This window comes from Rattus rattus, chromosome 3 (assembly GCF_011064425.1).
Source record: "Rattus rattus isolate New Zealand chromosome 3, Rrattus_CSIRO_v1, whole genome shotgun sequence".
Lineage (NCBI taxonomy): Eukaryota > Metazoa > Chordata > Mammalia > Rodentia > Muridae > Rattus > Rattus rattus.
In genome coordinates this window covers 89,565,413-89,591,644 of record NC_046156.1, presented here as the reverse complement: position 1 = coordinate 89,591,644, position 26,232 = coordinate 89,565,413, and the positions used below count along the sequence as shown (strand labels likewise).

The 26,232-nt window shown below is 42.0% G+C and overlaps 1 protein-coding gene across 1 annotated transcript in view; it reads right to left on the bottom strand.

Annotated features, from left to right (window-relative positions):
• The window catches only part of Veph1 (ventricular zone expressed PH domain containing 1), a 773,456-nt gene that overhangs the window by 77,420 nt on the left and 669,804 nt on the right, over positions 1-26,232 (bottom strand). Inside the window, exon 10 of the mRNA XM_032898283.1 lies at positions 1,930-2,069. Within this exon, the coding sequence (XP_032754174.1) occupies positions 1,930-2,069 (140 nt within the window). The remainder of the gene's footprint in view (positions 1-1,929; positions 2,070-26,232) is intronic.

Below are 26,232 nucleotides of genomic sequence, written 5' to 3'. Positions count from 1 at the left end.
TTGTCTTGGGAGGGAGTGTGAGATAAATGTCCCATTTAGGGCTGAGCACTCTGGGCTTTTATGCTTTGTGCATTGATCAATTGTTAATTGTTAGTTGCCACATATTGGAAAAAGAAGTTTCTTTGCTAAGGGTTGGGGGATGCACTATTCTATCTGTATAACAGTAAGTCATTTATAATCAGTTTAATGCTACATCCATTTAGCAGAAAACTAGTACTTCCTCCTTGAGAGCCTGTGGTCTAGCTAAGCATAGGTTCCTTTCCCTGTTAAAGATGCAGGCATCTTATGGAGTGGTCCTCAGCTCCAAACAGAAGGTGTTTGGCATTACTATATGTATGCCACTATCACACCAGTGTGCATTCTTTCCAGAATTACTGAAGCTTGCAGAAATTACAGCTGGGTAAGGTGGATAATTACTTTTCTTTCCTGGTTACTTGCATACTGTCTTTCCGTACTGTAAAAACTAGCCAGTAGGGATGAAGTTTCCAAGTTGGTACCAGCTTGATTCTTCTATATTCTTTGATTCAGGTATATGGTGTCTTCAGCCACAGAGCCTAGCAGTAGATTTCTAGAGGGTAAACATAAGCAATGACAATAGCTCATAGTGATTAGAGGTCTTCGAGAGATCACTGGCCAACAATTTGAAGAGAGGAAAACTGGATTGGACACTGAGCTGTTTGTTCGATAACCTATGGTGTCTACTAAAGGCACTGTCCACTTGTGATATTAAATATTTTATCAAATTTAAAAATGTTATGATTTTATGTGTATGTGTGTGTGTGTGTTTATGGGCATGTGCATGCTATGTTATACAGATGTGCATGTCAGAAGACAGCTTGCAGGAGTCCTCTCTTTTCATGGGGATCCAATGAAACTCAGGTCACCAGAGTCATCCCACCATCCCTGGTGAATTTTGTAGGTGTTATTACAGAAACTATTTTATTAACCTAAGTAATTTTGTGGTTCTATTACTAGGCCTATTTTTAAGCCTATTGCAACACTCACATCCATTTCTACTTCTGTCCATCCTTCTCCTACCTACAAATATTTCCCAGTTTGTTTTCAAAACACAGGCGACAGCAAAAAGACTACTGTATTGAAGATCTGATAATGAGTTCTGTCCTGCAGTTTCCTTAGTTAATGAAAATGGAGTTTAAGATCTCTTCTAATACTGACATTTCATAATCTACATTTGCATTTTAAGTGCAAATTTAATGCTTTTAATAAGCATTTCTAAATAAGAGCCTCTTTTCATGTTGACATTTTGGAATAAAATTCTTCATCATTAAGTTGAAAGTTTTCCTTTGTGTGATTTTTTCCTGTGTACATATATTCACTAGACAAAAGTGGATTTCAGAATCTTAGCAATGTCAAAAATGATATGCTGAAATTTATTGGATTTTAGAATAAGATAGATAAAGGCGAACTCTACAGATGGTAGGCATCCTCCAAATAAGCTGCTTTTACTGCGGCTCAACACAAAGTAGTTTCTTCTTTCTCTTCTCTTCTCTTCTCTCTTCTTCTCTTCTTCTCTCTCTTCTCTTCTCTTCTCTTCCTCTTCCCCCTTCCCCTTCCTTCCCTTCCCCTTCCCTTCCCCTTCCCTTCCCTTCCCTCTCCTCCTCTCCTCTCCTCCCCTCCCTCCTCCTCTCTTCTCTTCTCTCTTCTCCTTTTCTCTTCTCTTTTCTTTCCCTTTCTCCCTCCCTTCCTTCCATTCCCCCCTCTTGTTTTGTGTTTTTACTTCAGTGCTGGGGATTGAACTTAGGGCTCCCAAGATGCAGGCCAATGCTTCACTGTGGTGCTCAGCCCCTCTTTCTTCCCACTCTCCGTAAAAGCACTTTTAGCCAACGGATTAATAATTCAATAAAAGTGACTATAAACTCACACTATAGCTGCTCATTCAGGAGCTCAATGAACATGAAGTATACACACCTGTTGGAAGAGAAACATGATCTGAATCCATGGCTGGGGGGCCTGGCTGACAAGGGTGAAACTGGACTTGCTGTATAGACAGTAATGACCCTTTAAAGAACACGTAAAGAACAGCTTCGCCACACAGCTTCTCGTATTATCTAGAAATAACACAGCATTGAACATTAGTTATACTTTATGATCCAATTCATAAGATAATGGTTATGCAAAAACACATATCAGTTCCTTTAGGACCCACTTTTGAGTTTCTCAGGAAATGAGCTAATGACTCCAAACATTTGGGAGTGGATCCATTTCATGGAAGGCACGCATTTTAAAGATATGAAAATGTAAATATGTTTAAATGAATATTGTTTAGACAGGTTGCATTATGTCAACTTTTATCTTGTCTTAAGCAACATGCAGTAATGAAAAGATCAAGCAACTCCTAGAGAAACAAAAGGCATCCAGGCGATACAAAGGTCTACATGCCACTATGCCCATCTGATTGGGGACATCAAAGTGGTGACTCAGAGGACAAACTAATGAATGAATAGAGGAAATGCAGCATCTACTGGCAGTGGGTAGTGTGCTGTGAACTGTTGACACTCTTCCTTTGGCTGTGTGTGAACCATAAAGATAGCTTTCAGTAAATACCTGTCAGAAGTTTGGACTCCTGTGCCCTGACCTGGTATGGCTAGAGAGGCAATGTCAGTTTGAAAATCAACAACCAATGGTTTCCAAGGTCATTTCTTAAGGACAAGAACGTAATGGAGGGTGATGAAGGACTGAAGCTGTGGAGAGCCACAAATTCAGTCAGGGAGAACGGAATGAATGGATGCTGTAAGTATAGGTTGGGACTGTACATGCTAGGCACTATGTGAAGTTCTGGACAGTAACAGTTACTGTGGATTATCTTCCACATGCATTACACGATGGATTCCAATTAGTTTTTCCAACTCTATAAGACAAATGGTATTATTATTTGAATCTTAAATGTCATCTTAAAGGCTTGGTTGCTTACTAGTGGACTTTGAGGAGGAGGGTGACGGCGTGAGAGTTCTAGCTCCGTCAGTGGATCAATCCATTCACAGGCTCATAATCTGATGGTGCTATGGGGAGGTGGTGGGAAGTAGGAGGTAGAGTCTAGTTGGAAGTAGTAGCCCACACTAAGGGCACACCCTGCAAGTGTATATCATGACTCAGCCCCCTCCCTCTCCTAGCTGCCAAGAGGAGAGAGCATCTTCATCTTCTACACAATCCCCCACTGTGACACTATATTACCTCAGGAATAAACCATGGACTAAACCTCAGAAATCATGACCCAGAACAAACCTTTCCTCTCTTATTCTATTGGCATTGTCACAGTAATGAAAAAAACAACGGATGCAGATGTTACTATTCTTTTTAATTTTTATTAGATATATTTCTTTACTTACATTTAAAAGGTTATTCCCCTTCCTGGTTTCCTGTCCATAAGCCCCCATTCCCTCCCTGTCCCCCTCTCCATACGGGTATTCCCCCTATACATCCCCCTTATTGCCCTCCCCCATATTCCCCTGCACTGGGGGGTCCAACCTTGGCAGGACCAAGGGCTTCCCCTTCCCCTGGTGCCCCAACAAGGCTGTCCTCTGCTACATATGCAGTTGGAGCCCTGGGTCAGTCCATGTATAGTGGTTTAGTCCCTGGAAGCTCTGGTTGGTTGGCATTGTTGTTTTTATGGGGTTGCAAGCTCCTTTAACTCTTTCAATATTTCCTCCAATTCCCCCCAAGGGGGTCCTATTCTCAGTTCAGTGGTTTGCTGCTAGCATTGACCTCTGTATTGGACATGCTCTGGATGTGTCTCTCAGGAGAGATCTATATCCAGTTCCTGTCAGCATGCACTTCTTAGCTTCATCCATCTTATCAAGTTTTGATGGCTGTATATGTATGGGCCACATGTGGGGCAGGCTCTGAACAGCTGTTCCTTCAGTCTCTGCTCTAAACTTTGCCTTCATATCCCCTTCTATGGATATTTTTGTTCCCCCTTTTAAGAAGGGGTGGGAGCATCTGCATTTTGGTCTTCCTTCTTGTTGAGCTTCCTGTGGTCTGTGGATTGCATCTTGGGTAATTCGAGCTTTTGGGCTAATATCCACTTATTGATGAGTGCATACCATGTGTGTTTTTCTGTGATTGGGTTACCTCACTGAGGATGACATTTTCCAGTTCATTCCATTTGCCTATGAATTTCATGAAGTTATTGATAGCTAAGTAGTGCTCCATTATATAGATGTACCAAAATTTTTTAATTCATTCCTCTGTTGAAGGGCATCTGGATTCTTTCCAGCTTCTGGCTATTGTAAATAAGGCTGATATGAACATAGTGGAGCATGTGTCTTTGTTGTATGTTGGAGCATTTTTTTGGGTATATGCCCAGGAGAGGTATAGCTGGGTCCTCAGGTAGTGGAATGTCCAATTGTCTGAGGAACCTCCAGACTGATTTCCAGAGTGGTTGTACCATTTTGCAATCCCACCAACAATGGAGAAGTGTTCCTCTTTCTCTATATCCTTGCCAGCATCTGCTGTTACCTGAGTTTTTTTATTTTAGCAATTCTGACTGGTGTGAGGTGGAATCTCAGGGTTGTTTTGATTTGCATTTCCCTTATGACTAAGGATGTTGAACATTTCTTTAGGTGCTTTTCAGCCATTGGGTATTCCTCACCTGAGAATTTGTTTAGCTCTGCATCCCATTTTTTAATAGGGTTATTTGGCTCTCTGGAGTCTAACTTCTTGACTTCTTTGCATATTTCAGATATTAGCCCTCTATCAGATGTAGGATTGGTAAAGATATTTTCCCAATCTGTTGGTTGCTGTTTTGTCCTAATGACAGTTTCCTTTGACTTACAGAAGCTTTGCAGTTTTATGAGGTCCCATTTGTTGATTCTTGATCTTAGAGCATAAGACATTGGTGTTTTGTTTAGAAAATTTCCCCCAGTGCCCATGTGTTCAAGACTCTTCCCATTTTTTTCTATTAGTTTGAGTGTATTTGGTTTGATGTGGAGGTCCTTGATCCACTTGGACTTAAGCTTTGTACAGGGTGATAAGAATGGATTGATTTGTATTCTTCTACATGCTGACCTCCAGTCAAACCGGCACCATTTTTTTTGAAAATGCTTCCATTGGATGGTTTTAGCTCCTTTGTCAATGATCAAGTGACCATAGATGTGTGGGTTCATTTCTGGGTCTTCAATTCTCTTCCACTGATCCATCTACCTGTCTCTGTACCAATACCATAAAGATTTTATGACTATTGCTCTGTAATACTGCTGGAGGTCAGGTATGGTGATTCCTCCAGAAGTTCTTTTATTGTTGAGTATAGTTTTCGCTATCCTGGGTTTTTTTGTTATTCCAAATGAATTTGCAAATTGCTCTTTCTATCCCTATAAAGAATTGAGTAGGAATTTTCATGGGGATTGCATTGAATCTGTAGATTGCTTTTGGCAAAATGGCCATTTGTTTTTACTATATTAATCCTGCCAACCCATGAGCATGGGAGATCTTTTCATCTTCTGAGATCTTCTTCAATTTCTTTCTAAGTGAAGTACTTCTAACATAATGGCACAGAGAGAATGTCCCATCTTAAAAGAAAGAATAGGAATATAGCAAGGAAAGATGAAGGCAAGCAAGACTGAACCCTAGCAGGACAGACGTTCAATTCTGTGGTTCCTTCTCTAGTGCCCAGCGAACAGGATGCATCATCTGAGCCCACGTGGCTTCGATGTTTACAGCCCACATGGCCTTTCTTACGTTCTGAGTGCGCTGATTCAAGTGAGCCTGAAACTCTCTCTGGTACATATCCCATGCCCCTGGAACCTCTTGTTCCCTGGGACTTTGATTTAGGCATTGTACTTAGGACATTTACTGCCACTCTTAATGTAGAAGGATTAACAGGTCCACTCCATAAGTTATTCTAGAGTATTTATTTGTACAGTATCTGTTTCCTACTAAATATAGTTTGTTGCAGAATGCCCATACATTTAGCTATTTTTATTATGCTAAAAATACAATAGCATAAAGTTTCTATTTTAACTATGTAAAAGGATAAAATTGAGTAGGATTATTTATGTCTTATTATGTGTGACTGTGTTTGATGTCTAGTACCAGAAGTTTCTCATTATTTCAAATGGAAACCTTATATCCATTAATTAACTATTACTCATTCTCAATATGCCCACTAGTTCTTTGCAACCACAAATCTAAATTTTTTCTCTATAGATTTGCCTATTCTAGATACTTCATATAAATGGAATCATATATTGTCCTTTTGTGTATTGCTTCTGTATTTAACATATGTTCAAAGTCGTCTGCATGGAAGTACAGATCAATACTTTCTTTTTAATGCTAAACAATATCCCATTGTGTGGATTTACTCCATTTAACTATCTATGGGAATCTGGTAGTTTCTACCCGTTGGTGGTGATGAGCAGTAGTACTTCTGTGAGCATTGATAAGCACTTTTATTTGAATGTTTGTTTTCAAATAAAACAGTTCTTTGGATATAAATACATTCCAGGAAGATAGACATTTTATTAAATACAATATATAACTATATAACATAGAATTATATATAATATAAATATACATATATGTACTTATATATAATATAACATACTATATGCAACAAAATAGCTATTTTCCTTGAATAAGACTTTCCAGAAAAGAATTTAATCTAGCACATGGCACCTACAGCTACCCTTAGTGTAAAAGTGTTAACCTAGACCATTCTATGTTATTATAGAGTGTGTGTATATATATACATACATACACATTTGGATGTATATATACACATATACAGTTGTGGAATTTCTGAACCACATGGTAATTTTATATTGAGGAGTACTCATATGTTTTCAAATAATGATTTTCTTATTCTTATAATATCCAAATTTGGAAATAAGGCTATCCTACTGTGAAGGAGATGTGTTTGAACAGTGGATCCTGCTGTGACTTCCCTGGTTTTCAGATTATACAGATGGAGAACAGTCTTAGGCAAATAGCTCTCAGAGCAGGATCTTTTCTGATGAGGCGATTTAACCACTGATCCTTACAGGAAAGGGTTATTGTGGCAACATTATTTACATTTTTAGACTGATTTCAGGAATGTGGTTAATAACTTCCCCAAACATGATTAATTAAGCTATAAGTATGAAATTTATTTCTAATTGACTTTGTGATTCAATGACTGCATTGGTCTTGTTTTTAATATACGCTAGAGAAAGCACACATGCATCTTCCAAGCCCAGTCACATTTACCACTGTGCAGACCCTGGCATAGTCCTTACCCAGTCATCAAACCCTTCAGGGAAGAGCATTTGGAAGGATGCAACATTTCCCCACCATAACCTCCTGGCGTTTGCCAAATACGAGTTAGCTCTCCAACCAAAAGGACGCAAGAGAAAAGTCAACACCAAACACAATCAGAGGTGAACCTTAGGATATTTTCATAGGAGCTCCCAGAGTTTGTAGACATGAAAGTATTTCTGGAATTTATATGGACTTTAAATCAAATACATGCCTCCCCCCCCATAATGCTAATACAGTTGATTTCTGGCAATGATACAGAGTCATGCTGTGGTTACCCTGAGTCAGTGGGAGGCCATATGTTATAAATAAACATTTGGCTCTACGAGGCTCAGATTTATCAAATGTTGTGCAGAGGCAAATGAGGCCAGCAAGTAGGGATCCTTGCAGGCACCGGCTCCCACTGGGACTCCTGCAGGCTCCGAACCACGTGCTATCAATTACTTTACAATTGTGCACACTACATAACTGCAACCAGATTTGAGGAAGAGAACATTTTAGGAAACTTTACGATTAAATTCCACTCAAATGAGCTTACTGACATCTCCCAGCTCTCCAAAGAGTGTACAGGACAAGCATACGATAGTCTGCATGTGACTTATTTGTTTCCTCCGTCTCCAGCTGGACATTCTGAATTGAGACTTCATATCCCGGGTGCTTCCAGTGGCATCTTGGCCAGGGGACCTCTCCAAAGTGCATATCAAACCCCGAGGCTCCGGTTAGAGCTTGCCCCTTTAGTCCTAATTGAGCCTGGCTTTCCTAAGACAGTTACCATGTCTGTGTTGGCTGAAGAGGTGTGTGACTGTCATGAGACAGTTAGGAGGCATCTTGTTCAAGCCAAGGCTGCTAACTAAGGTTCACTGCATAGAAAGGAGCTAACCCTGTGCGGCTGATTCTGCAGACATACTGTGGATTTGGACGCCAAATTTGGAACTTCTGTCTCAAACAAAAGGTCATCGGATATGCAGCCCTTAATGACTATCTCAGACCTACTGGCCTTCATTTCTCTCTTTCATTCTCTCTTTTCTTCCTTCACCCCCTTCATCTCTATGTTGGGTGACTTTCAAGTGAAGTTAGGCCAGGTGACTGCTATAAGGAATTTTGGCATCTTGAAGAATAGAACACTGAAAACTATCTCTGGTGACAGTGTAGGCTATGTCCCAGCCTTGATGCAAGGAACTCCCCAAGCTAGTTGGTGATGGTGCGTGCCTTAGGCCTAGGACTCAGGAGCAGAGGCAGGTGAGTCTCTGAGCTCAAGGTCAGCCTGCCTACAAAGCAAAAGACTTTCCAGCTTTCAGATGTCACAGTCGCCAAAATGCAGCCAAAACCGACAAATTCTGGCAACCATGGGTCTATGCTGTATGCTAAGAACAAAAGGGCAGTAAAGAAGGGAGCAAAACCTCATAGTCTTAATTGTCTTTCTTTTTAAAAATAAATCTTATTGTAATTGGAATACAGAGTATTAGGTTTCATTATAGAATTTTCAAATACAATTTAGTTTTGTTGATTCTCTTCCCCTATTATCCCTGCCAGTTCCCCAAGTCCCTTGTATCCTTCTGCACCCTATACTTCTTTTTCCTTACCCTCAGGCCTCAGGTGACCTGTCACCTCCATAGTGGTCTCCTTTCTGGTGTCATAGCCTAGACTACACCAACCTTTACTCATACACACGCACATGTAAGCATGATACAGAACCCACATATGTGATAGGATGTGTGATTTTTGACTTTCTGAGTTATCTCACAATACAATTCTGTCCAGTTCTACCCGCCTTTCCTGTGTATTTCATGATTTAATTTTTTATAACTAAATAATATTTAGTTATGTACACAAACGTGTCATATGTTTATTATCCACTCATCTGCTGATGGATGTCTGGGTTAGTTCCACTTCCTCTGAGGATTCCTTGTGCGTAGGGCAGCAATAAACATGGATATGCAGGGATCTCTGGTTTGCTCTAAAGTCCTTCGAGTAGAAACCCAGGAGTGATATCACAGGGTCACATGGTAGTTCTATTTTTAAGTTTTTATGAAGAGAGCAATGTAAACTAATTTTATTTCTGTTTTAAGATTTTATTTGTCTGCTTGAATCATAGGGTCCTTATTCTGAGGGAGGTGGTTAAAGCTCTTCCTGCAGGTCCCACAGCAAGTGCCCATGATTTTTCTTATTAAATTATTTTATTTATTTACATTCTAAATGCTGCCCTCTTCCTGGTCCCCTCTCCCAGAGTTCTTCACCCCATCCCCCACCCCTTTGCCTTTGAGGGTGCTCCTCCACTCACCCAGCCACCCATGCACCCCTACTTCAGTCACTCAGCATCCCCCTTCCCTGGGGCGTCGGGTCTCTACAGGATTAGGTGCATCCTGATTGACTTGAAGAGTCCACATTCCCCCAATTTAAGTATCATGTAATATAAACACAAAGATTAACAACTGAGACTGGCTGTGGATGTCCTTAAAGAGGGCCCAGGGTGTGCTGCTCCCTCCATCATCTCCACTGATATAAAGTCCCTCTGGCTGGAGCCTGAGGAGTCGTCACGAACAGTAACATCTGTGGAGGAGTAACTGCACAAGTATTCCACTCAGGAGTGGCACAGGTTCCTTTAGTCTCCGCCTTCTCTAATCTGTTTGGGGAACAAGGGCTGCTGGGTTTGATTTGATTTGATGTTCCATCGGAACTGAAACCAGAGGCCTGGAGAGACGGGTCAGTAGGTTATAAAGGAGTGCGCGCTCCTCTCAGTGGGTCCATGTTCCGTTCCCAGTACCGACTGTCTCTAACTCTGCTCCAGGGGCGTCTGATGCCTCTGGCTTCCTCAGACACCTGCACTTATGCGCGTGTGCATGCGCATGTGCGCGCGCGCGCACACACACACACACACACACACACACACACACACACACACACACTCTGACACACAAACACACCCTGACACACCCTGACACACACAAACACACCCTGACGAGTCAGTTACCAGTGTCCTCATCTAATCACATTGCCAATGTTATTATAATAGGCATTTATAAGCTGCTTTGTTAAATGATAGTGACTCCCTGGAGCCCACAGAGTAACTAAAAGCCTTACAAAAGTTTGACATCTCTGCCTTCATTGTGTACCTAGAATCTTTATTATCTCAATAGCACCATTTTATAGCGTCTTTTTTTCTTCTTCTGAGACTCTCCCAGTGGAATCCAAGCCTGCAGCTTCATTGGATGGTACTGATCATAGGTCAGATTAGTAGACATCTTTACCAGAAGAGACTGAAATTTCCCTGCATCCCCCAAACACATGTGGCATTTCCAAAACAAGGATGAGCTATCAGATTGGTCACCTTCCAAATGAGGGCGAGTCTCTATGATATCAATCAAGGCTGCGTTCTGGAGTTGGCAGTGTCAGCTGATGGGGACTGGATCGCTGCTCCCTTTGAGCAACGAGGGCTGCTTACAACCACACCGGGAACCAGAAACTCAACCAGACAATGCCAAAGGCTGCTCATCTATGCACAGTCCTTGTCCCTGTCCTCTCTATTTAAAGCTCATACGGTGTCCTGAATGTGGACTGAGGCACTGAGCTCCTTCATCGGTTCTTCCCGATGGAGCCGCATTGCTCCAATTTCCCGTCTTCACTTTTCACTATTACTCTACTCTTCAGTCGGCATACTGGGACGGTGGCTGTGTCTAGCCTGATGGGAACCTGGGTTTGTTACAAACTTTGATGAATACTGTTTCCCACAAAGTCAGTGAGCTGATCTCCGAGACCTGGCTGTGGAAAAGTCAGGGTCTGTGGGCAGTCAAATACTGGGTTATGTTGTCTCATTGACATTCTCAAAGGAGTACAGGTACCAAGTGAAGAATGATGGTAAAGTGCATGTGACAAAGATCTCCAAATACAACGAACTGAAACCCAGGGAAGAGAGGGAAAATACTGAAGATTTATTGCAAGGGAAGAAGTCAAACTAAGGGAAGACAAGCATGGCCCGGAGGTCGTAAGAACCCGGAAAATGAAATGTTTTCCTCTGAGTTGTGCATACTGAATGGAACCAGTGTCTGTTTTGGGGTAAAAGAGGAAACAGCACAGAAAGTATAGTCTCTACAGAACAGCCAGCCAGCTTTGCATACTTCTTTTTTCTCTCATCTGTTCTGTAAACTTGCTGCTAGGAAACGGGGAGGAGAGTTCCAGTGAAGCGGGTCAGGAAAGTTTCAGTTAGGGAAGACCCCAGTGACCCTTGAAGTTTGCATCTGTCCCTACCAAGCACGCAGCTCCCTAACACAGCCCTTTCTTTGAGGCATAGCCCACCAGGCCCCATAGTTACCAGCGACCCTCCATCCGCTCAGTTCCTCTGTGGACTGAGGGCCAGACATGCAAATCAGCATCCTAGAAACCTCCTTTCTCTTGTCTTCTGCCCCTCCTCCCTTGAAAGAACTCTCATCAGTGATACTGATTCAGTGCACAAGTATTTTCCTCGGGCATTAGGGGGAAAAGAAAAGAGATGTGCTCGGGGCAATTAAAGGCAGTACAAATGTGTTGGTTACTGTTGGCACTCTTTCTACATATGCCATGAATACCAAAATATTTAGTTAGTGTCAGACATGCCCCCACCCTCAATTCAATTACATACCCAGAGCTTTGTGGATGAGCTAAATGTGGCATGAGGTCAGGATCCAGCTGCCTGCCCCTCTACTGATCACCAGAAGGCTTCAACAAAACTCTTTCAAACCCTTTTCATGAACCACAGGTGGAATCACCCAGAAGCATGTCCCAAGTCAGTGAACACTGTAGCACACACTTTTTAAATATCCCTTGTTTGGATGAATGGGAAGGGATGAAGACAGGGGATTGGGTTTGGGAGAAGTTGGAGGGGGGGAGGGGAATATGTATATTCGAAATACATTTTATCTGTATATGAAATTACCAAAGAAAAACTAAAACAACAAAAATAAAAATAAAAAGCTCAGAAAGAAATAAGTAAAATTTCTAACCTTGGTAAACTGGTAAGAATAAAGTAATTTTTAAGCCTTTTCTATGATTTTCAAAAATTTACAGCAAACATTATACTTTTATGGTAATAAAAATATATTTAATGGATTTTTCCCACCAGGAAATAGATGAGAATTGGGCTACCATACGTTATTATCCCCTTGGACTTGACGTCTCAGAGTTAAGTGGTTGCACTGAATGCATAAAATGATCTCAAGGAATGCTAACATTAGAAATGCAGAAGACTCAGACTAACTCTATGGGGGCCACAGAGCTTTCTCAGCAGCTAAATCACTGGCTGTTCTTCCCAGAGGACGCAGGTTTGGATTCCAGTACCCACCTGGTAGCCCACAACTCTTTTCTAAAACCCTCTCTTGGCCTCCAGGAACACCATGCACCCATGCGGTATACAGACATACATGCAGGGAAAGCACACATACTCAAAAAATAAATAATGAGAAAAATTATATAGAAAAATTGTGTGGAGAAAATTATCGGTTGCATGTAAATTAGCAGCTCCCACTTTAAAGAATTAGCTAATAAAGTATGTATGAGTGTCCTGGGGATATGACTTTCTGAGTTTGCACCTCAATTTCTCTCTCTTATTGTAGAAGAGGGTGCAGGGATGCAGGAGTGAAGCCTCAGCCGAGGCCTCTGGATCTAGCATGGGCGCGGAACCTGTGTTCTCATGCTCACCCTCACCCTCAGTTTCTCCTTCAATTTTATGAATAACTGATGGAGTTCATTTATTCAACCGGCACCTAGAAACACCGTCACCTGTCTGGAAAACATCAGCCTCTATGTCTGGAGGAGACAAAGGCAGCATTGCGAACAGAACTTACTTGGGCTTCCGATGAAGTAGAAGTAATGGGGTGGACTGGAAGTGGGTAGTGAGAAGTTTTCTACGATGTTTAAACTCGTTTATTGTCTTCAACGCCCTTCCTATGTTATTGCAGGCATCCCAAGACAGCCTCACCTATAATGAATGAGCAGTCACATCTCCCTGTGCAAACTTTGCTCATGACCAGCTGGGTCTATGTCAAGTTCTTATTATTCTACTTTGTCTTGAATGGAGGGAAAGGACTGTGATCAAAACTAAAGAAATTCTCTTTGCCTCAGAAGTCAGCATGGTTGCATTCTGAGATGTGTCAGGCCGCTTCTTAACATGGGGGAAGCTCATTCCTTGGTAAGATTTCTGCTCTGGGGGACACCCCATGGAGATCAGAGGAGCTGCCCAAGCCATGTCTTGATGCATAAAGTGAAAATGAATTTGAAACACATGGATTGCATGCTTTAAAAATATGCTTGAGTTCAAAAGTTAACAAAAGTAATACTTGGTGGAAAACGTTTGGGAATTTCTTAAGCTTCAGATGTTTGAGAATTCGGTTTCTTTCCTGAAATCAGACAGTTCCTTTGCCATTAGAGCATCATCATGTATGTTAAATGTATTTACAGTTAGTGCTTTAATGAGTCACGGTGCAAACATGCCATTCTTGCTCTTATTTTGTTTGTATACTTCCTCATATTTTAGTATTTAAATTCTCAGTCTTATTCATGTTATTTCTAAAGAATTAAAATTGTTCCTGTTGCACATAAATTTAAAATACACAGCTGACCAGAGAACTTAAAGTCAAACGTGACATGATTTCTAAAAATGGTATCACACATCTTAAATAGCCAGTACATATTTGATACTTAACTATCGAGATTAGACAATATCAATACTGCATGAATGTGAAGAATTTCAGTCTTGAGCTTTTTACAACAGACTCAATTATTTATACAGGTTTGAAGGCTTTGCTAAGAAGAGAACAAATAAAAACTCTCTTGGTATGATTGTATTTATGGATTGGTGTAATTGTAAAATGAAATCTTGTAAGTAAGATTTGACAGGGACTGTCCTGGCTAGGCCTAATTGCCAACTTGACACAGCCCAGAGGCATTTGAGAGGAAAAGCCTTCACTGAGGTACTGCCTAGATTAGCTTGACATGTGGGTATGTCTGTGGTGTATTAGTAATGGATGTAGGGGGCCCAGCCCACTGTGTGTCCCACTATTCCTTATGTAGGTGGTTCTAGACTAATACAGCTAGCCAAGCACAAGCTAATTTGTGACCCAGAGAGTCAGTTAACAAGTATCATCTTCCATGTTTTCTGCTGTACTCTCTTATTTTGTCAGAATAACAAGCAGTCCTGCCTTCAGATCCCTGCCTCGAATTCCTGCCTTGACTTCCCTCGCTGATGGACTACGATCTGGAAGTTAAAGATAAAAACAAACCCTTTTTTGGCACATCCTCGAGATGTCCCCTCATCCCTGTTCCTCTCCCATCCCCTCCCCCATCCAGTTCCCTCCCTCCATCACCTCTGATGACTGTTTTATTTCCCGAGTGAGATTTAAGCATCCTCTCTTGGACCCTAGTTATTTAGCTTCTTTGGGTCCGTGGATTGTATCATGGCCATCCTGTACTTTATGGCTAATATCCAGTTATAAGTGAGTCCCTACCATGCATGTCCTTTCGGGTCTGGGTTACCGCATTCAGGATGATATTTTCTAATTCCATCCATTAGCCTGCTGGGGAGGCTCCAGGAAGTCCATGAGGGTGGCCCTAGCTGAGACTTTTAGCAGTGGGAGATCTGGAACCTGAAATAGCCACCTCCTGTAGGGATATGGAGGGATAAGGACATCAATCCACCCACAAAACCTTAGACCCAAAATTTGTTCTGTTTACAAGAAGTGCAGAGACAAAATTGGAGAAGAGTCTGAGGGAATGGATAACCAACAACTGCCTCAACTTGAGATCCATTTGATGGGCAAGAACCAATCCCTGACACTATTACTGATAGTCTGTTATGCTTGCAGACAGGAGCCTAGCATAACTGTCCTCTGAGAGGCTTCAGCCAGCAGCTGACTGAAACAGATGCAGAGTCCCATAGCCAAACATTAGATGGAGCTTGGGAAGTTGTGGATGAGTTGGGGGGAAAGTTGGGGAACCCAGAGGGGATAGACTCCACAAGAAGACCAACAGAGTCGACTAGCTTGGACCCTTGGGAGTTCCCAGAGACTGAACCACTAACCAAAGAGCATGCATGGGCTGGACCTAGCAATAGCAGATGTGAAGCTTGGTCTTCATGAGGGTCCCCCAACAACTGGAGCAGGAGCTTACCCTGTTGCCTATTTCCCTAACTGGGCTGCCATGTCTGGCCTCAGTGGGAGAGAATGTGCCTAGTTCTGTAGTGACTTGAGGTGCCATGGTGGGTTTGTAACCAGGGGGAACCTCCACCTTCTCAAAGGAGAAGACAAGGGGGGAATGGGGCAAGGACCTGTGAGCAGGAGACTGGGAAAAGAGGGGGACTACAATCTGGATGTAAAGTGAATAAATCAGTTAACAGGAAAAACAAAAACTTTTCCAAGTTGTTTCGGTCAGTGTTGTACAGCAACAGAATGAAACTAAACAAGGATGTAGGCCTGGGTTTAATCATCAATATTTACTGAAAAGATAGCTTTTGTTTAAGTGCGTTTAAGGTTCTTTATGAAAGAACTCAGAAAAGAACATGTCCATTCAATGCAAAACATGGTGATTTACAGGCAAGCATGACAGTTCTCAGGAAGAGGAATGAGGGCTAATTGGATTAATCACTAAATATCAGTGAAGGGGAATTTGTATTTTTCTCACTCACTGTTCAGTATTTTGAGTTTAGGAGAATACATTGCCCCTAACACACTTTAGCTTAAATTTAACTCTCTGCATACTTTAAGAAAATGTCATCCACATCTTCTACCTTATTTAGGCAACTTAGTCAGGCATCATTTAAGCCTTGGAAACTTTTATCCACAAAGAAATAAATTCCATGTTTATAGAGAATCAGGGCACAAAGCAAATTTAAGCGCATTTCCAAGTGTGAGCTTCCTGCTTTCTAGGCCCATTCATTTTTCTTAAAATGCACATCGGAGGATGCCTGGAACCACAAACTCAGTGTTGTGAGCTAAGCCTGGTCTCATAGGAAAAAGAATGGACTCAATCAAACCACATACTTTTTCCTTTAACACAAAAATTCTTTTCTGAATTTCCAGGAGTCTTTCATTCCTGGCTTCAGGGCAATATAGCTTTCTTTCCACTCTTCCTCAAGCTATTAGGGTCCGCTAATTTATGGACAATATAGACTTTATAATGGATACTGTTTCCCTCCGTTCTATCACCACTAGGGTAACCAGTGGTTAATTTATAATTCAGCAATTGTAAAACTTTTCAGATATAAATGTCTGAAGAATAACTCTACTAATGAATTAATTTAATTTTATGTGCTTTTTCTTTTACATAGAATGAATCATCTGTCTCTTTTAAAATTTATTTTGTAGATTTGGTACAATTGAGGAACGTAAAAGAATCTATTGGAATAGGAACGGTAAATACAGACACGATGCACTGATTTGCTAATCAGAGTTTGTTGCATGCAGTTTTAAATGCACCGTACTGCGATACTGCCTTGCCCAGGAGCTGCCATGCTCTGGCCCCTCCCAACTCCCGTTTGTCCCACCAGGCTTAGCTCTGGGATCTATCACAATCAACCCCAACCCAGTCTCCTTTTCTAACCACCTTTGCTCTGCTTGGCTCTGGCCTCTCTTTCTACCCGGTTTTGCTCATTACCAATCCACTCCCGAGACCCTAGAATCTGCTGATAAAGGATACACAGACAGCTTTATTATTTTAGAACTTGCCAACTAGGCACAATTGCTGGGCGCAGATACCTCCTGCCTGGAAATCCGTGCCTTTGTCAACTTATCATCTCCATCTCTCCCTCCACTCTAAACTTAGTGGTTTGCATTAATTAACCCCCAACCCCCATCTCGCCAACGTCCTTGGCCACCCACCCATAGTGGTTGGCCGCAGGCCCTAGCTGCTCCAAGCCATTACGTGATTGCAGTGTCCTCTTTCCCCCAGCATGGCAGAAAGGCCCTCTCTCTTTCCTGCGTCTCCTTTTCCTCTTGGGACGGGAAAGTCCCACCTGTACCTTCCATCCAGCAATCCCCCCACCCCCCAATTCCACCTCCTCTGCCTTCAAGTCAAGAACCAATTGGGAAACAAGACCTTAGCGACAGAACCTTCCCTAACAGGGTTTGCTATTTGATGTATATTAATTAATAAATTTAAGCAAATAGCGAGAAAACCTCAAAATACTTAATATATAGCCTGTTTTCTCCTAACAGAATCAAAATCACTGAAGAAAAAGAACAGAGAACTAACAGGAAGCGAAGGTTCTTCTGGTGTGTGCTTATTAGAGATATAAAATTAGTTATAGAGTTGAAGCTGAATTTAAAAAAAAATCAAATATCATTAGCCTCATACTTTGGCTGCCGAGACCTTTAGATTTAATTGCATTGAGAACATAAAAAGTAGTGACGTAATCCAGTCCAGGGTTTGTGACATTACCTTAAGCTGTGGGATTCTTGGTTTAAGCATCTATGAGAAAGCCAGTGTTTAAAATCACCTACATCAGAACTGCCCTGACTGAGGGCAGGAGGGAGGAAAGAAGACAGAAATTATGCATTAGACACTGATCAGCTACAGACTAAAGCCAATAGACAGACACCCGTAGCAACCAGTCCCAAACTGTGGCAAATAAAAATGTCCTCAAACATTACTAAGTTGTCTCTTACACTTGTCTCTAATTTAAATCACTGCTTCATTGCTGTGAAATCCTGTAAATGGCCCCAAAGCTTTTTAAACAACAGCCTGAAAATCCACAAACTCTGAGTGTACTTTTGCAAGAAACAGAAGGCTATGACAGCAAAAGAAATGAAGCCACCTATTCAAGTCCTGGAAGTCGAGCAGAACACAGTTCACACAGGATGCTTCAGAGCCTGGAGTCTATCAGAGCTCTGGTTGCCAGAATCTCTAGTACTAAAGTAGATTATTCTCACTAGAAATTCTATACCTTGGGCCGGGCATGGTGGTGCACACCTTAACCCCAGCACTTGGGAGGCAGAGGTAGCAGGATCATTGTGAGCTGGAGGTCTGTCTACTTCACATACCAAGTTCCCAAAGAGTCCAATCCTTGAAGAAAGGTACAGTGCTCAAGCTTCTCTGTCCATTGCCCTTTCTCTTCAATGTGCACCTCAATCTGATTCTTCACAGAAAAATAATGTGAGCATTTTGATTCATCCTTGAAATTCCCATCTCTCCATAGAACACCACACAAGGACCCTTTCCTTCCCTTCGTTTTGCTTCTTTTCTTTCTTTTTTCTTTTCCCCAAGCACTTACCACAGTCTAACATCTTCCATACTGTACTCATGTCTTAGTTCAGGTTTCTATTGCTGTGATGAAATACCATGACCAAAAGCAACTCTAGAGGAGTTTTTTTGGCTTACATTTCTACATTGCTGTTCATCATTGAAAGAAATCAGGACAAGATCTCAAACTGGGCAGGAACCTGGAGGCAGAGACCATGGAGGTGCTGTTTACTGGCTTGCTTCCCATGGGTTGGTCAGCCTGCTTTCTTATAGAACCCAAGCCTATCAGCCCAGGGATGGCACCACTCACAAGTCACCCCCCATCAATCTCTAATTAAGACAATGCCCTACATCCAGATCTTACATAGTCATTTTTTTTTCAGTTAAGGTTCCCTTCTTTCAGGTAACTCTATCGTGTGTCAAGTTGATATAAAATCAACCGGGGCAACTTATTTCTCATTTGTATTATTTATTTCCTGCCTTTTCCCAGTAGGACAGTATTCATGAAGTCAAGGTTATTGCATTGAAGTTTTTCAGGCACTAGAGTGGTTCTGTCATGTAGCAGGCGCTCAAGAATATTTATGAATGGATACATAAATGAAGAATGAATGAGAAAAATAAGTAAGACATGGAATTTTCAGCATGTTAAGATTAATTCTGTGCACTTGAGAATTGTACAAGAACACACACACACACACACACACACACACACACACACAAAACCACACATGTGGAGATAGAAGTGATGGATTTCAGAGGGAGTTAGAGAGACATAGAAGTTTTAAGGGGAAGAGTGTGGGTAGGAAATGATGTAAATATCGTACTCATGGATAGAATCCTCAGATAATAAAGTAATTATTTTAAAAGTAATCCTTAAGTTTAAGTAGGTAGGAAGAATCAGAGGAAAGTAAGGTCATGGAACTGCAACACAAATTTTGTCATCCTTTTTTAAATGAACCTATTTTCATCTGATGTAATCTACAGTTCCCATAGTTCAGTATAGGGCACACCTAGCTGTTGGTATTCTTCCTCTGCAAGGCAATATCCCTGGCATAGGTCATCACTGTTCATTAAGAAAACTGTGTTGCTTATAGTACCCCATAAGTAGATGGTAAGACACTATTATAGAAGATATTGTCAGTTGTAGGATATAGAGAAACTAATCATGAACTAAGAAACTCTCTCCCTGCTGGCTAGCTTTCACAGTGCCAGAAGGTGCTATGCTAGCTGCATGGGGGAGGAAAAACACCACTGGTCTTACCTAGCACTGAATCGTGCATGCTGTCATAATGATCTGCCATACAAGATGTGCTCACTGGTGTCACAGTGTCAAGACTATTCATGGGTGACCAATGGCTCTCTTTGATGCGTGCTCCACAGGAGGGAATTCATGCCTGGTACAATTTTGGCATAGGGCCTAGAGGGAAACCTACTGATGCTGTTTTACTAAATGATCATATTGCCAAATTACCTTCTAAATATTTATTTCTTGCCATAGATTTGTGTTCCACCCAACTTTGGTTGGCAAAGCTTCTTTGGTTGGTTGCTGTACCTGGTGGTCCTTAATACTAGGACTGTTCAAAGTATTGAAAATAAACTTCAGCTGTGAATGACACCTCTATATCAATCCCCACCTCTCCCCAGTCCCAATTCTAGGCTCAGGGGACATTATGGAAGATGGGGCAGGAATAATGTAAGAGCCAGATGAAGGGGACAGGTGCTGTAAAAGGCCGTTTGTTCTTTACATGACATGGTTGTCACACAGCAGTGTTTCTCACTCAAGACCGCCATAAATCAAGATAGTGAGCTACTACAGAGTGGAGGTGGGAGGAGATCCTGATGGCCCTCCCTCAGGTGAGGAGCTAATGGTGGCTGATGGCTGCTGAGGAAGAAAGAGTCACTTTCCTTTGGGGAGGGACATTGGTAGGTTTCTCATGCCCCAGTGTATGACATGAACACGTGCACAGAACTAATTGGACTTAGTGAATCACTTTTAAAGGTGCAGGCCAAGAATGAATCCTCATGTAAACTGTGCACCGAGAGATATGTCAAAACAGTTTCATTGATTGCACACTTGTTCTACTGTTTCGGCAGATGGAGGTAGGGCAGATGGGTGCCTCTGGGTTGGGGCAGGATATTAGATACTACACACATTTCTTTCTTTTATTAAAATTTTATTTTAAGTTTTGAAACAGGGCTTCTCTATGTAGTCTTGGCTGTCCTGGAACTTGCTGTGTCATGAGGCTGGCCTCGAACTCAGAGGGATCCTCCTGCCTCTGCTTCCCAAGTCCTGGGATTAAAGTCAGGTACCACCATGACCAGTGAAACTCTGCACCTTTTACTTAATTTTGCTATGAATCTAAAGATACTTTAAAAAACATAAGGTTTATTATTTTCTTAAAAAAGCCATCTCAAAATTCACATGGATAAAACCAAAGTTTAATTCCTATTTTTTTTTATGTTCTCTCTTTCTGTAGCTACAGTTGTCTTGATAAAGACACTTTTATCCTTTGGGTGAACAGACCAAGCCTCCCTGTCCTCCATCTCCAGACCACACCACACCCATCACTGCTGACAGCTTTGCTTTGCAATAAACAAAGAGGGAACACTGCTTGCTACCTGCAGCTCAGCTGCCCTGGTCCACATTTTCGGAATGAAACATCCCTCTGTCTCAGAGTTTGAGTTTGCTGTCTGCCTCTTCTCACCTCTTCAGGCCACCATATGTTGTCACACATTGGAGAGCCTTCCTCAGCCCCTTGGTCTAACAGCAGTCCCACTCCACAAGCATCTCTCTCCCTTGGCTACACTCTGTTTTATAGTACCTGTCACGACTGTGTATTATGTTATATGTCTTTTTTCTTAAAAATTATTGGTTCAGCGCAAGGCCCTGGGTTCGGTCCCCAGCTCCGAAAAAAAAGAACCAAAAAAAAGAACCAAAAAAAAAAAAATTATTGGTTCACTTCATCCCAGTTGACTGTGATTTACATCTTCTTGAGAATAGCAGTGGCTGGTACTCACTAGAATCTCTATTTGTGAATAAGCATGACTTTTTTTTTTTTCCCAGAGCAAATAAGGAAGGATCTGTCAGTCGTCACCAAGCATTTTACAGTGATAGAGCAGGACACCCTGGGCCTCTCTGTTTGAGTCTCCCTGTCTACTCCAGCACCACGTCTTGTGTATACAAAGCTAAAGAGTTAGATGACAAGGTTCGTGGGTCTTGGGGCCTTGAGAATCTTGTGGGGAGGGAACACAGTCACCCACTTTTGTTGCTAACCATGCAGGTAAGATGTTACTTTCTAGATTAGCATTTCTTTAAAAATATAAATTCATGTGATCATATGTGAAACATATTTTAACTTAAGTTTTATAGATGAGAAACAGGACCACACCCTCAGATGAAGTAGGCTAGGCTAGAACTCACGACATCTCTGCTGGGTAGTTTTTATTCACTTGATGCAAACATAGACATACCTGGGAAGGGGGAATCTTAAGTGAGAAAATGCCTCCATAAGAGTATCCTGTAGGCACGTCTATGACGTCTTATTCTCTTGATTACTGATTGATGTGGGAGGGCTTAGCTCACTGCGGGCAGTGCTACCTCTGGGCAGGAGGTGCTGGTATATAAGCAGGCGGGTTGAGCAAGCCACAGAGGAAGCTGGTAAGCAGCTCTCCTCCACAGCTCAAGTTCCTGTCCCACGTTCCTGCCCTGACTTTCCTCAGTGTCGTCTGAGAGTTGTAAGCTGAAATACCCTTTTCTCTCCAAGTTCTTGTTGGTCATGGTGTTTTATCAGAGCAATACAAACCCCAATTAAACAAGGTCTAACATGGGAACCCTCCCTGTGAGAAAAAACAGAGGAGAAAAGCCCCTAGCCCTGTCATGTGAAAAGTGTTCCCCAGAGGAAGCCAATGAGTCTGGTTTTCTAAAGGGACAGATCCATTCTTTCAGGGTTCCTGAAGACTCCTGGTTTACCTTAATGTCAACATGATATGCTAATGCCTGTGAAATGCTTTATGTAAACAATTTATCTGAAAACAATCATTATTTCTAGAATTATAGAAGCTTGTTGAATTTTTATATAAGATAAAGGAAATCTTTTTCATGTATATTTTTCCTCTTGCTAGTTCTAAAAGTGCAAAAGAGTGACCTGGGGATTTGCTAAGCATCTCTGTACTCACTTCAGGCAGGTCTGCTGACAGGTGCTCGGGGCTCTGTCACTGGTATAATCACTTGAGTTTCTGAAAGTAAGCTCTTATCAGACACCTGCACACCTGATGGCCCCGAATTTTGGTGGAAAACATGTATCTCCCATCATCTGAAATTTGGTGGATGTAGAGGTAAATCACCCATGTTCTTCCGCTACCGAACCTTCTCTCTAGCCCATCAACCCTTTCACCCTGGAAGATCACCATCTTTCAGTTTCTTGGGTACCAGTATTTCAACTGCAGCAGAGACCAAAATACAGCTTTTCTCTTCTTGTTCTGTTTAAATGAGATTTGATGACAACCAGCGGCTGTTTGCTTCTCTACAGGGCAGCCTCGCAGTGGAAGTTGGAAAACAGAGGACGCCTTACAGAAATGTAATCTGTGGCATTGGACTGGAATCTCCCTTCTGCAGGGAACTCACAGGGGCTCAGGACCACTTCTCATCTTTTAGAGCAGTCAGTCCCAAAACAATGACAGTGGATGACCAATACAAACCTAAGTGCAAGCTCAGGATACAGATACAGACTCCCGGTGAGTACCCCACCACACAATGCCTAATTTAAGGATGCTGCCTTTAGAAGACTATACCTAAGACACTGAGATGTGCTCCCAGGAAACCTTTACTTCTGCTCACCTCTTTTAATAAGGGTTATCTTCAGGGCAAGGTATGTGAAATACATTTCTGTACATTTTGGTCTAACTTATAAGCTTACTTGTATCTTTAATTATTTGTTAGTAAGGCCCCTTCTAATCTACCAGAAGCATGTCCAAGGTTAACACTATATCAAATGAACTGGTCGTTTCCAGGTTTTGGATGTCTGGTTTCATTAACAGGCAGATAAGCTTTTCTGGGTCTCTACACAAGTGTCTTAAGAGAGTCCCAAAGTTGCCTTCATGCTATTCCTAGTTGGGTGAATGCTCATCTCACCTGTAGTTGAACCTCATGTCCTAAGGTAAGACAGACATTGCAAGGCAGATTATGAAATGACTTACTCGTTCAAAGAAAAGCCAATTTTCTTTTCAAGAGGAAGCTTTTGAAAACATAGGTAATGATGGTACCTAGTGTTCTCTATTGGAATTTGGAGTGTGGTAAGTGGATGCAAGCGTGTAATGTCCTAATCATTGATTTGTGGTCATATGTCTGTCTGAACCATAAGCCTACTCTTGCTTTGGGACACAATGCACAAGACAATAGTTGGATGTGAACTCAAGAGAGCAATGTATAGAGGGTCCTTCTCAGAAGATCCCAGACTTTTCTTTAGTCATGATGTGTGGAAGTCTCATAGGCCATCAGAGGTGGCTTGAATCCATGCGTGCATTGACTGGAAAAGTCGTAGAGGAAGATCAAGCCACAATGATGTCTGTGTCCTTTAGCTAAAACCCACTCCTTGGAGAAATAGTTCAGAGAGTCACATATAATCTGAGAGAAGCCCCAGAGAGAGCCCTATGAAAACCATTTCTAGAAACTGGAATCAGTGTTCCTAGATCAGGGTCTCAGAGAAAGGGCCAATGTGGCATCTTCATGAAATGAGACCGTTCCTTATTCTCAAAGTCTGCTCAAAGTTCTTGATGGAGAAATGATTTTAATCCTGAAGTTCAGTGAATCTATTAGATAAATAGCAAAGATCTCCATCCAGTAAATGAATGCACATTACTATCACTGCTGGCCCGTTTGCCGCTAGGCAAGTCGGGTACCTTGAAGGAGAAAAGGCTATCAGTGAGCCTTCTAATTGCCTGTTTCAATGTGAACCCGAAGCATCACCCTAGGCTCTGTGATAAAAGTCCAGCATGCCCTAAGGCTTTCCTGACCGCCATCTTCATGGTGCAAGCTGAGCATGCCCAGAGTGCTCTTGACCAGGATTTTAATACCTTAGCTCAACGTGCTTCATGACCTTGAGCTCCCAATGCTAAAAAAAAAAAAAAAAAAAAAGGCTTGCCATCTATCCCTAAAACTCAGCATGCCCAGGAAGGTGCCCAAACTTAAAGTGCTTTCCTATATGAATGGGGATAGCACCTCGTTCCCATGGTCTCTTCTCCTGCTTCAGTCAGGACATCTCTCTTTACCCCTTCCTCTCTCAGGGATTCTAGCTTTGGCTTTGCATTCACCAAGATGTAAACCATTACGCAATTGTACTAGAAGGAAGGGTGTAGGGTCCAGTTGGAAGCATCCTCTCAGTGACCATAATACTGGTTGTGACATGGACTATCTGTCCACGTTAAGTTAGGAGGCTTTCTCTGTAACTAAGCATACAAGCATTTCTTGATTTTTACAGCAATTTTTTTTAAATCTTACTTTAAGGAAAAACATCAGCTCACGTGGACTGATGGGAGGAAGGCCCATCTTCTAAGGTTATAAATGTTTTGCAAGTCAGGCTTGAGGCGTGCTATACAGACGGGATGTACTTTTACCCACTTAAGAAACACTTCAAATAAACCACAGAACACTGATGGGCTCTTACAAGCTCACATTTCCCCCCCAGAACCAGATCTTTAAAGATTTATTTGATATCATCTGTGTATATATCTGTGCTTTTGGCCTCTCATTATTTAGCTCACATTAATGAACACCAATGTTTCAAACTTTTAAAATATTCTTTGGCAGATGAGTCCAATTTTCTGATCTTGTATGTAAATATAACCAAATAGTGACCTTAGGCCACGTTTGCTTACAGGCACATAACTTCCAGTGACTGGTAACTCGGCCAAACTAATAACAAGAATGCCATGGCTAAAAAAAAAATGAGTCAACCTCAGTAAGACCTAAGATGTGACAAGTGTCTTTTCTACAGATAATTTAGATTTGTGCAGATCCACTTTTCCCATCCCCAGTGTGACTGAGGTCAGGGTTAAGAATGCTGTTTGTGACCTCGAGTCAGACTGATTTTGGCAGTTTTATGACCAGTGAGACGTCTATTTTTTTTATTATAAATTAATTAATTAATTATTACACTCTAGATTTTATTCCCTTCCACTTCCAGCCCATCCTCCGACTGTTCCACATCCCATACATCCTCCCTACCTCCCCTGTCTCCACGAGGATGTCCCCAACCCACCCACCCGCTGGGCTTCCAGGCTCTTGAGGGTTAGGTGCCTCTTCTCTGAGTGAACCCAGGCCAGGGAGTCCTCTGTTGTATGTGTTGGAAGCCTCATCACAGCTGGTCTATGGTGCCTGGTTGGTGATCCAGTGTCTATGAGATCTCAGGGGTACAGGTTAATTGACACTGCTGGTCCTTCTATAGGGTTGTCCTCCTCCTCAGCTTCCTCCAGTCTTTCCCTAATTCAACCAGAGGAGTCAGCAGCTTCTGTTCATTGGTTGGGTGCACATATCTGCATCTGACTCTTTCAGCTGCTTGTTGGATCTTTTGGAGGGCAGTCACGGTAGGTCCCTTTTTGTGAGCGCCCCATAGCCTCAGTTATGGTGTCAGGTCTTGTGACCTCCCCTTGAGCTGAATCCCACTTTGGGTCTGTCGCCAGACCTTCTTTTCCTCAGGCTCGTCTCCATTTTCATCCTTGCGGACTTCTATTCTTTTACCAATATTTATTATTGAGCTATCAGGTCGAAGCAGGTGACATCGATTT